At 37.0% G+C, this 13,075-nt stretch overlaps 1 protein-coding gene across 1 annotated transcript in view; it reads left to right on the top strand.

Annotated features, from left to right (window-relative positions):
* Window positions 1–5,771: 5,771 nt before the first annotated feature.
* Window positions 5,772–13,075, top strand: part of KLHL1 (kelch like family member 1) — a 301,195-nt gene continuing 293,891 nt past the window's right edge. The window contains exon 1 of the mRNA XM_081045752.1: window positions 5,772–6,992. Within this exon, the coding sequence (XP_080901878.1) occupies window positions 6,493–6,992 (500 nt within the window). The 5' untranslated portion in view covers window positions 5,772–6,492. The remainder of the gene's footprint in view (window positions 6,993–13,075) is intronic.

The following is a 13,075-nucleotide window of genomic DNA, read 5'->3' on the forward strand; positions in this document are numbered from 1 at the left end:
CAACTCCACAAATTGGTCATTATTAATAATTGAAAAAGTGTTTATTGATTTCCCATGCCATGAGAGGCACTGCGTTTCCAGTATTAAATATTCTCTTTTCTCTAGAACCATCCTAGCCTAGTCAGATAATCTCCATTTTTTCCAGAAATTACTGACCCAAAGAAGGGAACACTGCTTTTATTTTCAAGTAGACACACACACACACACACACACACACACACACACACGCACACACAGTATCAGAAAGCTTATTTTTGAGAAGGATAAAAAAAAGTTTTTCTTTTATTAGAGCAGAGCAAATCTATAGATAATTACCAACCTCCAAACTCTGAATCACAAAATTTATGAAAGATATTTAGAGCCCCAACCCCTAACGAGTTTGTCTTTGTAAGAAATCTATTCCTTTACATAATTGGAGGAAAAAATGAGCTATGGAAGAGTGTCTAAGATAGATAATAGAAAAATAATATCTGTGGCAATTAGAGTTTTAAATTTATTTTCTTATATTAAATGTCTTTTATAATGCGTACCTAATGAGATTTTTATAAGGATTAAATGAAATGGTTGTCTGGCATGTAGTGAGATGCCATAAAATTATAGTTCTCACCTTAGTTTCCCAGATCATTATTTAAGAAGAAAGCAAGGATAACATTAAAAAAATCTGTATCTGTACATCTATGTCTAAGTATTAGAGGAAATATTTCATAGTTAATCTAATGCGGATAAATTAAAAGAATCAAATATAACCTGCAAATTCATCCTTTGTTTTTGAACTGTCATCTTCATTTATAATTTTGTCTTAGAACTATATACTAAAACTAAATAGAATCCAATCTCAGGAACTCTGTGTGGTGTGATAATCTTCATATTTCTCTATACTAGTACTTTTTTTTCAGACTTGACAGTATGCCTGTATTCAGTACATGTCATGTTTCCCCTGCTCTCTAAAACAGTGAGAATTTTCATCTTTAATGATGGCTGACAACTGGAATAGCATAGGAAGAGCGCGGTCACTATAGTTGCAGGAGACAGGCTCTAGCTCAAAGGGTCCGTTGGTTAGCTGCCCACATCGTTATCAATAATGTTCTTTTAGACTGGGGACCAAAAGACATTTGACTGGTGGTGTCATGAAAATATACTCAAAACCTTGAGTTGTGATATTCAAATTAGAAATTAGAAACTTATTTACTTAAGTAAAAATGTTCCGAAGGAATTTGATTTCTCAGACTAAACTCACTGAAGCTCTTTGAATAAAAAGCACAGCACTGTTTCTAAGTCCTCACTTAACATCATCGATAAGTTCTTGGAAACTGACTATAAGCAACATAACTTATAAAGAAACCAATGCTACCATAGGCTGATGGACATAAAGAAGAGTTAAGGTCCTATGGCACATTTCTGGCCACAAAAACATCACCGAACTTTTAAATAAAGACCCAAAACAGTACTAATATTAGACACTGAAATAAATGTGAGCTACGCCTACATTTAAGATAGATGAATAAAACTAAGTAAGATAATTCTTTTCCTACCCACGTATTCCAGTTCAGGGTGGTATTTATTTGTAATGATCCTATCCTGGCAGTTTAGGCCACAAGGAGGGACCCATCCTGGACAAGCTACCCTTCAATCTCAGGGAGCACTCAAACACCCCCCCACGCTCACTCAGAGTGGTATCATTAGACACATCAATTACTCTGATGTGCACATTTTTGGGGATGTGGGAGGAAACTGGAGTACCCAGAAAAAACCTGAGGAGAATGTGCAAACTCCACACAGACAGTGACTCCGGTTAGGAATTAATTTTTTTTCTTCTCATCAACATTGTAACAAAATGAAGTTGAACAAAATGATATATTCAAAGACCTGTTGTATGTATCAAATATTGTTCTCAACTTTTATAAGTTCATGTATTACTCACACACAAACTTCTGGAAAAAGGATCATTTATAAACTATCTAATTTTTCTTATATCCCTAATGAGAATTGCATTATGGCAAATGGGATCTTAACATCTTAAGTCATTCTTCTTTTTACCCTAGACTTTTAAAAAATCTTGTATTTATTATATGTGAGGTCACTTATCATTAGTGTTACACGGTATTATGTTTCATTCACTTTTGGGAAGAAAATGCCATTTCAAAACTATCTTTATTTAATTTCACATCCATAATCCTGCGCACTTATTTTAAACGGCATCCACTCATTTTAAATTATATTTTTCAGTAATGCACATAGATATATTTCATTAAAATAAAACAAAGAAACAAAAACAAGCAAAAATACAGGAGCCATCTTAAGAGATGAATTTTCGAATTGGATCATAATTAGCCATTCAAATGCTTTAGTTGAGTATTATTATGTAGTGGCAACTTTTAGACATTGTAAAAGGACTGTCAAAAAAATTCAAGAGAATCAGAATTCACTTTTCTCGGATAACCATGTATCTAATTGACTGTGTTTAGAAAATGATTACTAAAAGAAAAGATTTCATTTAAGAAAATGTGAGTCCTCATTAATCTTGTTGCTAAAATGTGTCAAGGGACTATGGCAATAATCTGAACACTCCTATGAAAGACCCCGATTGACTGAAATGACAGTTCAATTTAATTAAACAATAGGATTAGTATAATGAAATAGATTTTGTCTTTAAAACAAAGTGTAATGTGATTAAGATTCTTAAAAAGTGATTTTTATTATGTCAATGTCCTCTTCCCTATAAATTTGATTATCTTAAATCTTAATTTAATTGACTCACAAGTCAATTATCAATTATGACTGGCTAAACAATCATTCTTTCTTAGATCTTCCAGCCAGTTTCAAGAAACTTAATTCTTTCATATTTGCTACTTCTTGGCATTAAACCTAGTATGTAGTAATTGCTCAATTAAAGTTATTTTATTTTGAATACTGGGTAAATAAATGAATGAGTGCCGTATTTCACAAAGCATATTTTTTCAAGGAAATTTTCTAAAATGTAAAGCTGTACCTCAGTAAATTACTTCTCTTCCTTTCCTTTCCTTTCCTTTCCTTTCCTTTCCTTTCCTTCCCTTCCCTTCCCTTCCCTTCCCTTCCCTTCCCTTCCCTTCCCTTCCCTTCCCTTCCCTTCCCTTCCCTTCCCTTCCCTTCCCTTCCCTTCCCTTCCCTTTCTTTCTTTCTTTCTTTCTTTCTTTCTTTCTTTCTTTCTTTCTTCCTCCTTCCTTCCTTTATTGTTATGGTTCTTTTTTTCTTCTCTCCTTCCTTCCCAATTATAGTACAGTAACAATAAACTTAAAAATATATGTTCTCTTATTCAATCATTTCACTTAAACATAATTTTAGGCATATTTTATTTTCTAAATCCTATATATTTTATTTGGTAATTTAGATGAATTGTATTTAAATATCTCCCCCAGTAACAGTGAATATTGTATAGATTGATAAATATAGAAAAGCAGTGATTTTAAATAATAGACTGAAACAGTGTTTTAAGAATATGTAATATTACTATAGACTAACAAATAGACATTAGTCTTTATCTGTTAAATACACTTTAATATTTTAAATTCATATTCCTTTACTAAAACTCAATACTATATCTCTTGGGTCATATAAATTACCGACCATCAAACAGGTCGGTATGCAAACTTTTAAGTTGCATAATAATATTAACATTGCAGAGTAAAAGGGGAATACAAAATAAATTTTAGAATAACAACAAAAACAAATTTTACATTACTGTTTTTGAATGGTTTTTGATGTTTAATTAAGGATGAAAGTATAGATATAGCAGTTATATTATTTATTTTATATTATTTTAATTAAATTAAAGTATATAAAGGTAGGAAAGTCACAAAGCACCAATTACTATAGAAATCATTTAATTATATGCACTTCAAATTTCTACATAACCTCTGATGGTCAGTTTTTTCTGTCCTGTTTGTGACATGTAATTTCATGCATTATTTTCTTCCCTAAAGGAAATACTTACTTGATTCAGTTCTTAGTAAAAAATGATGTGTCACTGTTGTTTGCTTTAAAGGGATTTTTTTTTTTTTTTTTTTAACGCTGAATACTGAAAGAAAAATCAAGGCGCAGGGGATTTCAGTCCAGCTGTTGTGGCATAAATCAATATTTAAAATGCACAATAGTGACTTTTCTTTCCCTGAAGGAAGGGATTTTGTGTGCCTAATTTCTTGTTTTATTAAAATGTCCAACACTGTCTAGGAGGAACTTCAAAGTTAGCTTTGGTTTCTATTTAAGTTCACTGCTCAACAACGGGGGTAACAGAACACTAATATAACTGTCCTTTGGGGGGTTGCGGAAGCTGTGAATTTCATGAATGGGCAACCACCATATTCCTGGCTCAGTTAGGGAACCCACTGATTCTCTGGCCTCTTTTTGCCTTCAGCAAAGGGAACTGGGTTCTGTTTTAATGGCTCATTAAAGGAAAAGATGAAAATCTCCAAGTAGTCATAGCTAGAAAGAGATCATAATCCTCATCACTCTAAATATAGATACAAGGAGAAACACATCTTCCTTGTTCAAAGAGGAGATTTTAGAAGAGTGACCTTTGGATGTGCATCCCCGTCATCCATAGTTTTGCTTTCCTTGATTTCAGATACCCGTGTTCAACCCCAGTCCAAAAATAATAAATGGAAAATTCAGAAATAAATAATTCATAAGTTTTAAATTGTGCACCATTTTGAGTAGTATGATGAAATCTCACACTGTTCTACTCATTCTTAAGCAGGACACAAATCATCCATTTGTCATGATTACACGGACTATGTGCGCTACCTGCCAGCTAGTAGCCCTCTCAGTAACAGATCCACTCTCATGGGATCGCAGTGCTTGTGTTCAAGTGACCCATATTTTAGTTAATAATGGCCCAAAGCACAAGAGTTGTGATGCTGGCAATTTGAATATGTCAAAGAGAAGCCATAAAGTGCTTCCTTGAAGTGAAAGGTATGCATGTATAGGAAAAAACCAGTATATGCAAGGTTTGGTACTATCCAAGGTTTCAGACATCCACTGGAGGTTTTGGAAAGTATTTCTCTGAAATAAGGAGACTAGTTTATTTGTTTATTGCCTAACCTCTTTCATGCATTTGTGTCATGATTTATGTACTACAAGGTTACGCCTTTCAATTTTATTTTATCATTTTATTTCACTTCTTGGTGTAGGCTGAGAACAGTTTTCATTCTAAGGCTACACACCAAGTGCACTGATTTTTTAAACTCCATCCCCTCCACTCAGAGGCCCATCTTCAAATTTCTACCGTGTGCCTCTGGCCCCCAGGGTAGCCCACTGCCTGAGTGCATTCATGACAGAATCACAATGTAAGTGTGAAAATGGTGGCATCATCACCCTTTGACGCCCGCATCTCTGTTTCTTCTGTGTCTCACTCCGGAGAAACTAAGGCTAAAGGTTAAAGGATGCGGTTTATTAAATAAGTCAAGCCATTAACCTGCAACCTGCAAACCAGTGGCAGCCTATTAAGTTTACGCTGCCATGATTCATGTTTGATGTTTACTGACGCTAACGCATACTGCCTGTTTGCTTTACGTTTATTGGTACACAATAATGTAGTGAGGAAAGAGGATGGAAAAAGGGGACAGGACCCACGCAAAGGGACGATAAGAGCAGCAGCCTCACTTGCATAAAGAAGGTTGAAGCCTTCCCTCCCTCCCTCCCTCGATGTCTCCGTACAAGCCCCAGTGCACATTTGCGTCACTTACGGGGGAGGAGGAGGCGCTGAGGCAGAGAGAAAATTGTACTGTGAGGACCTTGACAGCTTTTCCTTTTGCCTCCCTATATTTTCTGGAATATTTATATTTCCCTTTTACAAACAGAATATAAAACCACCCTTCTTGCCTTGCAAAAGACATTTGACGTTCTCAGAAATATCCGGCAAGCTCTTAGAGCATCCTCGGAGAGGCCAGGGACCGGACGCAGGTGCAGCGAGAAGGCTGGGGCGGGGAGCGCTTCTTCCCGACTTGGGGGCTCTTTCTCTCTCTTTCTCGCCCTTTGCGCTCTCCAGTCACTGAACTCATCTGCAAGGACAGGAGAGCTGACACTTTCCGGGCTGAGGCTGTGCGACGGGCACATCCCCGGGAGTGTACCCAGCTACCTCCGCCTCCCGAGCTCCGGAGCGCGCAGACCTCCCTCCCTCGCGCCTCCCCAGCGCCAGTTTCGTCCCTCCCGCAGGAATCACCGGCCTCCCGCGCGGGGATCGAGGATTCTCAGATCTCGGCGTCCCACTCCTGCCTCTGCTCCCGGCGGGTGGGCTCACCACGCGGAGGTCCTGCGAGGTCCTGCGACCTGATCGCAGCGGAGCCGCGTGGCTCTGCCGTCCGCGCTCTGGTTGTCGCCTGGCAGGACGCCCACCTCACCCCGTCTGCTCCCTGGGTGCAGGGGGTGCGGGAGCCCGCCTCCTTCTCCAACCCCGGACTCCGCTGGCCCATCTACTTCTGCGCCAGCTGAGGTCCCTTTGCCTTCCTGGTGTCAAGCATGTCGGGCTCTGGACGAAAAGACTTCGATGTGAAGCACATCCTGCGACTCCGCTGGAAACTCTTCAGCCACCCGTCACAGTCCCCAGGCAGCCCGGCGGGGGGCGGCTGCCTGCAACAGGACGGCAGTGGCGGCTTTGAGCATTGGGGACCTAGCCAGAGCCGCCTACTCAAAAGCCAAGAGAAGGGCAGCGTGAGCACTTTCTGGAAGAAGCCTTCCTCTTCTTCCTCATCTTCGTCTTCCTCTCCATCCTCTTCCTCTTCTTCCTTCAACCCACTGAATGGCACCTTGCTGCCAGTGGCCACAAGGCTGCAGCAAGGGGCGCCCGGGCAGGACACCCAACATCCCGCCAGGACTCTCTTCTACGTCGAGTCCCTGGAGGAGGAAGAAGTGCCTGGTATGGACTTTCCTGGACCACACGGCAAAGGGCTGGTCCTGCAGGAACTCAAAGTGGAGCCGGCCAACTCCAGCCAGGCAACAGGTGAAGGATGTGGACACAGGTACCGTAAGTCCCCATGGAGCATCCCAAAATCTCCAAATTTCCCCTGGTTTCCCTCCCACCCCTCATGTTCTCTGGTGATCACTAAGTCGGAAGGGTTTCAGGTTGAAAATTTTGGTTAAGAGATATCTGCCTAGTTTTTATTACTCAAGTTGTAATCTCGATACAAAGTTTTCTCATTAATTTCTATTGGCTCATACATATTGCTTTTCTTTTTGCAAGTTTTCAGAGTTCTAATCACAAATTGAACATGTATTCACTTTGGTGAATCTCCAGGTGGAGTGCTTCTCACATTTCTGAGATTATAATATTCTTCTGTCATCATCTGTCATCAAATTACATCAGTCTTCCAGTTGTCTGATGTGAGGTGAAACTTGCTTTGAATACCATTCAAATGCATTTCATATACTGGCCTAGAAACTGACTTAGCGTGTTACCTATCTGGGATCCCTGTGGCTTGCAACCATATTCCAGGAGGAATGAGGTGGACAAAAGGAAGCCACTGGACAGCTGCATTATCTTTTCTCTTTTTCTCCATGAAATACAGTGTTATTGTTCTTTATCCCAACTCCCCTTTCTTCTTCTTTTTTTAAGTTTATTGGGGTGACAATTGTTAGTAAAGTTACACAGGTTTCAGGTGTCTTTGTCTTCACCTGTTCCTTGTTCAAAGTCTTAGATATAAACTGTTGCTGAACCCCTTGGCATTCAGCTTTCCTGACTTGTTGGCTCAGTGTGGGATTGTGTATCCTTAGTAAGCAGGCCGACTTTATTTCTTCTTTATTACTAATATTACACCTCTGAGTAGGGTTCTCCTGCTAAGACTTATAGAAAGTCTTCTCAAACATAAAACTCCATCTGAGTTCTACATTTTTTAGAGAAATGACTCATTACCAGCTTTGGCATGTAGTGGGAATATAAAAAGATCTGCATTTAAACTTATGATATCATAACACATTATTGAAGAAGAAATACAGGAGAAACATAGGAAAATGATAATGAACATGTTAATGAAACATAATTACCTCTCAATAGCAAATGAGAAACAAGCAACTTTTTGAACATGGTTGATTGAATCAGCTTCTTGGGCATTTGTTAAGCCACAAAAACAATGCATAAAACAAAATCTTGACTATAGGTGCTCTTCAATTATGATGACAAATGTGAAGTTAGAGGTACAAAAAAAGTCTTACAATGTTCAATTATATGGATTATATGGCTTTATATTTGAATCTTAAGAGACTTAAACATAATCACATAATATGTAAGAACATTTGATATAATGTAGGATAATTATTTCAGAGGGAGAAATTTAATTTGCAATTTTCAAGAATGTCAAAGTTGTATCCATATATAGGAAAGGAAACCTAAATATGTTTATCTACTACTCAAGTAAAATATTTCACCAAAAAGGTTATAATATTTGCTACCATTAATACCATGAAGCTATTTGATTCAATATATTCACTAGTTATCTATAGTCTTAGACCTACCCTTTTTTTTTTTTAATAAAATACGTTGGGTTTTACCCCGTTTAGTTAAGTAAATATATAACTTATTTTTCAGTTTTGGGAAATCATTTTTACACCTTTAACAATTCACTTTATTTATTTAAAAGAAAACAAATTAGGTTAAATATTTACTGATTATTAATTTGTTGAAATTGATATTATTATGTCTCAGACAATTCAGGAAAAACATAGATTAATGTTTTTCAATTTTGTAAAGCTTTCAAATAAGCTTAAAATATTTGACCTGGGAATATTAATGTTTGATCATAAAAAATGGCTTTATAACAAATATTTAAGTAAATGAGGCATATTTAGCATAACACATTTCTGAAGACTTTCATTTCAATTGGAGAATTTGAAAATATTAATGAAATATTGACATAAGCAATATTACTAAATTAAAAATAAAACCAATAACTAATAGTTCAGTTAGGGAAAATACCCATCAATTTAACTTCCAGTCCCTCATTTTTGAATATACATCAGTGTTTTTATTCACAAAGAGTTGTAAGTGAATAGAATTCTCAAAATAAACCAAGTATCACCTTAACTCATATTTACTATCAGAATGAGGGTTTCCTATGAATTCTTATATATTCTCAGGGATGCTGTATGTTCTTAAACATTCATAGAGCATTGCTTCTGTGCTCATGATTGATTGAAATCACAATACTAAACTTAGTAATTAGTCTATATATATATATATTATTTTAATATGTGATAAGAATGGGGATCATTTTACAAAAGTGAGAACATTTCCAAAGTTAAGCACTGAATGGAAAATAAAATGCAAAATAATCAGTAATGTGGATTTATTTTTGTTTCTATCATAAGGCATGCAAGAAATCTACATAATGATTATCATGATCAATGGGTGCATAAACTATGTATACCCTGCATGATAATTTTGATTACTCAGATCATTATCATACCATCACACTGAGATGTCACATTTGATATTTAGCTATCTGTTTTATCAATTCTGACTTCTTTGCTAAATTAGTCTTCATAGACAAAGCAAGAGTTGGCCTTTTTTGTTGTTGTTGTTCTCTTTCTTCGTAGTCTGATCTTCTCATTATTTATCTGGTCTCACACTAGTTAGGAACATTGTTTTAGACAAGTATAAACAGCTTAGTTGGTTTAACTTGTTGTTCAAGCAGCAGGGGATGCTCGGGGAAAAGCTGCTCAAAGGTCAAATTACCATGGAGTTGAAACATAAAGGTGGTAAACTGATTCACTGCCCAAACCCAGACTTTATCTTATCCCATCTTACTAGACATACATAAACAAACCTCAGTATTCTAATACCTTAACCATTATACCATTAAGACTTTTAACTTTTATAGTCATAGGCTCCTGACCTATGCTATTACCCACTTGTTTTCGCTATATCTGAATTTAGTTGTTGGAAAGTGTGTAATTTCCTAGATATTCAGACGAGTAAATATTTTCAGTGTGGATATTTTTGTCCAGAATTCTATATGTTATAAATTAAGAAACCAAAGAGAACGATGTATGTTCTTGCAGTATGTAGGAATGTGAGTAGGGGAAAAGATGTCATGTTTAACTGCTTTTTAGTTGTCTAACTTCTCACAGACTGCAGTCATCTGATTCCAGGGTTTCAGTTACAATCATACACTCTTTCTAATTTGTATCTCAAAACCTAGACTTCCCCGCCACCTCTGGTCTCACATATCCGCCTCTCTACTTGACCTCTCTGGTGGATGTCACAGAGACAATATAAACACTACATATAGAAAATTGAGCTCATAATCTTCTGTCTTTCTTGCTCATTGTCCTTCATCTCTCTTAGAGGATAGCACTCTACACATTAGGTTGTGCAAACCAGGAATCTGGGGTCATATTTGCAAAACATCTTCTTTCCCATCATTTTTAATATCCCACCAAGCCCTGCCACTTTTACTTCAGAAATGTCCCCACTATAACCATCCTACATCTCTCCATCTCCTTCATCTGCACCTAATGCTAAGATATTGTCCTCTTTCAACTCAACTTCTGCAACTGCCATCTCTATCATGTTTCCTTATTAATTGTGCCACCTGTAATACATTCTCCACACTAGAGTTAATGGAAATCTTAAAAATAAAAATCTGAACCATTTTGCTACAATCATGTCTCCCCCAAAACAAACAAACAAACAAAAACATGCCCACATATCTCTGACAATAATTCGTACTCTGGATAGGTAGGCCCTGCATGGCCTCTCTCTTGCTTATCTATTATACGGGTCCTTCATTCACCAACCTCCCCTTCACCCACTGTCTTCCAGACTCACTGTCTTTCTTTGTCATTTTCTCTGCCTTTTGGACTCACAAACTTGTTTCCTCTCCTAGTATATTGGTTTTCCTTCCCTTAACCTACCCTTCTTCAGTTTTTCATATTCATCAGTGAGATGTCTTGAATAAAAGTTCTGTACCTTTATCAGACAAGCATTGATTGATTCCCCTGGGCAATAATTTTATTTAAAAATTTTTCTATTTATGTTATCTTCTTATTTTATGTCCTTTGAGTAATTGCTCTATACTTACTCTTCAATTTCTTATTGTACTTATAACCATATATTCACACCTGTATTGCTTTTATTGTCTGTCTAATTACAGTTGCCCGGTGGACAGGTTTTTTTTTTTTTTTTTCTATTTTGCTCATCATTTTATCCCTATCACAGAGCATGTAGTTACTCAAATACTATTCAGAGACTAAATATTTGTCATAATCATAATGAATGACATTGATTAAGAACTTATTATTTGCCAGATAGCATGTTGAATATTTATTTATATTATGCGATTTAATATTCAGAATACCTCTAGGATTTTGGTACAATTATAGATTCCTTTCATGGTTACATACATGAGAAGACTGAGATATAAACAGGTAATTAATTTGCCCAGAATCATAGACTTTTAAGTAACACAGCTGGACTTCTAATCTTCGTTGTCTGATTCCAGACATCCTATTCCAGACCACTTTGCAACTCTTCTTTCCCTCTGCTTAAACAAACAAACAGAACATTAGTAAAGAGGCTCTAACTAAGGTTATGCTGAAGCAGTTCTTTGATTCCCTTGGTGGAAATTATGCTTGTGTTTGGATGTTTAGATAGATTTTTAAAAATGATAGTGATGCACGATGACTGATAAGTTTCAACCAAAGAGGACTTCTTAGCAAGAGTTAGAGAACACTCATTTATTTCCTGAAGTATGGTACATTCGGTGCATTGTACTTTATAATTAAAGAAAAGTGTGAGGAAATAACCTACACCGGGAAAAATAATTTAATTTTGGAACCCAAAAGAGACCTTAATGATAGAAAATCTGCTTTTGAATATCAGAACAATTGATACATAGAAATGTCACAAGAAGAGAACATATACCATTAGAATCTCATGGAGGTAGGTGGGACCTGAAGCAAGTATTTAGAATGAAAAGGAATCAGCCTTGCTTTGAAAGGTAAAACAATTTAAAAAATGCTAAAGGATCATTAGTTCAGAGAAGTAGTTCTCAAACTATGCTTCTATAGAACACTAAAATGAAATATTGTTTGTATTTTCCCTGCAACCCCAATTTTGGTGTGAAAAAGAACACGGAGTGATTTTACTCAATTTTATGTCTTTGGTAATTTTTCCTAGATTTGGGCATTCTAGAGTCTACTATTACTTAAACCAGAACTAGCAAAGATGATACCAAGTTTGGGGAAAGCATTTTTTTTTCTACCTATTTCATGATGGATTTATGAATATGATGTGGTATTCCGCAAAGAAGCGCACAGTCTCCAGATGCCCACCCTTCTGAACAAATTTCCTTCCGGCAAACTAAGATCATAAAGGAAAAATAAAATGAGACCAGTAGGTTGGATTTGTAGGTACCCCAAATTCCAGAGCTCTCTGAGATAAAGATGTGAACTAAAATGTAAGATGAATTAAATACAACTTTTAATTATACCAAACAGAAAATCCATGGTCATTGAAAGATCATAGACTGGTTTTCATTGATAAATTTCTAATGAATATTTCATAAACTATATTATTAACTTCTTTAAGATGCTATTTTAAATAATTTTAAAATAATGTTTAACCGGGTCCAGCACGGTGGCTCAGATGGTTAGAGCTCCCTGCTCCTAACTCCGAAGGCTGCCGGTTCGATTCCCACATGGGCCAGTGGGCTCTCAACCACAAGGTTGCCAGTTCAATTCCTCCAGTCCCGCAAGGGATGGTGGGCTCCGCCCCCTGCAACTAAGATTTAACAGAGCTCCTTGAGCTGAGCTGCCACTGAGCTCCGGGAAGGCTCAGTTGGTTGGAGCCCATCCTCTCAACCACAAGGTTGCCAGTTCCATCCCTTGACTCCCGCAAGGGATGGTGGGCTGCACCCCCTTCCACTAGCAACAGCAACTGGACCTGGAGCTGAGCTGCACCCTCCACAACTAAGACTGAAAGGACAACAACTTGACTTGGAAAAAAGTCCTGGAAGTGCACACTGTTCCCAAATAAAGTCCTGTTCCCCTTCCCCAATAAAATCTTTAAATAAATAATTAAATGTTGTTTAACCACCACCCCCCCCAT

This window comes from Rhinolophus hipposideros, assembly GCF_964194185.1.
Source record: "Rhinolophus hipposideros genome assembly, chromosome: 4".
NCBI lineage: Eukaryota > Metazoa > Chordata > Mammalia > Chiroptera > Rhinolophidae > Rhinolophus > Rhinolophus hipposideros.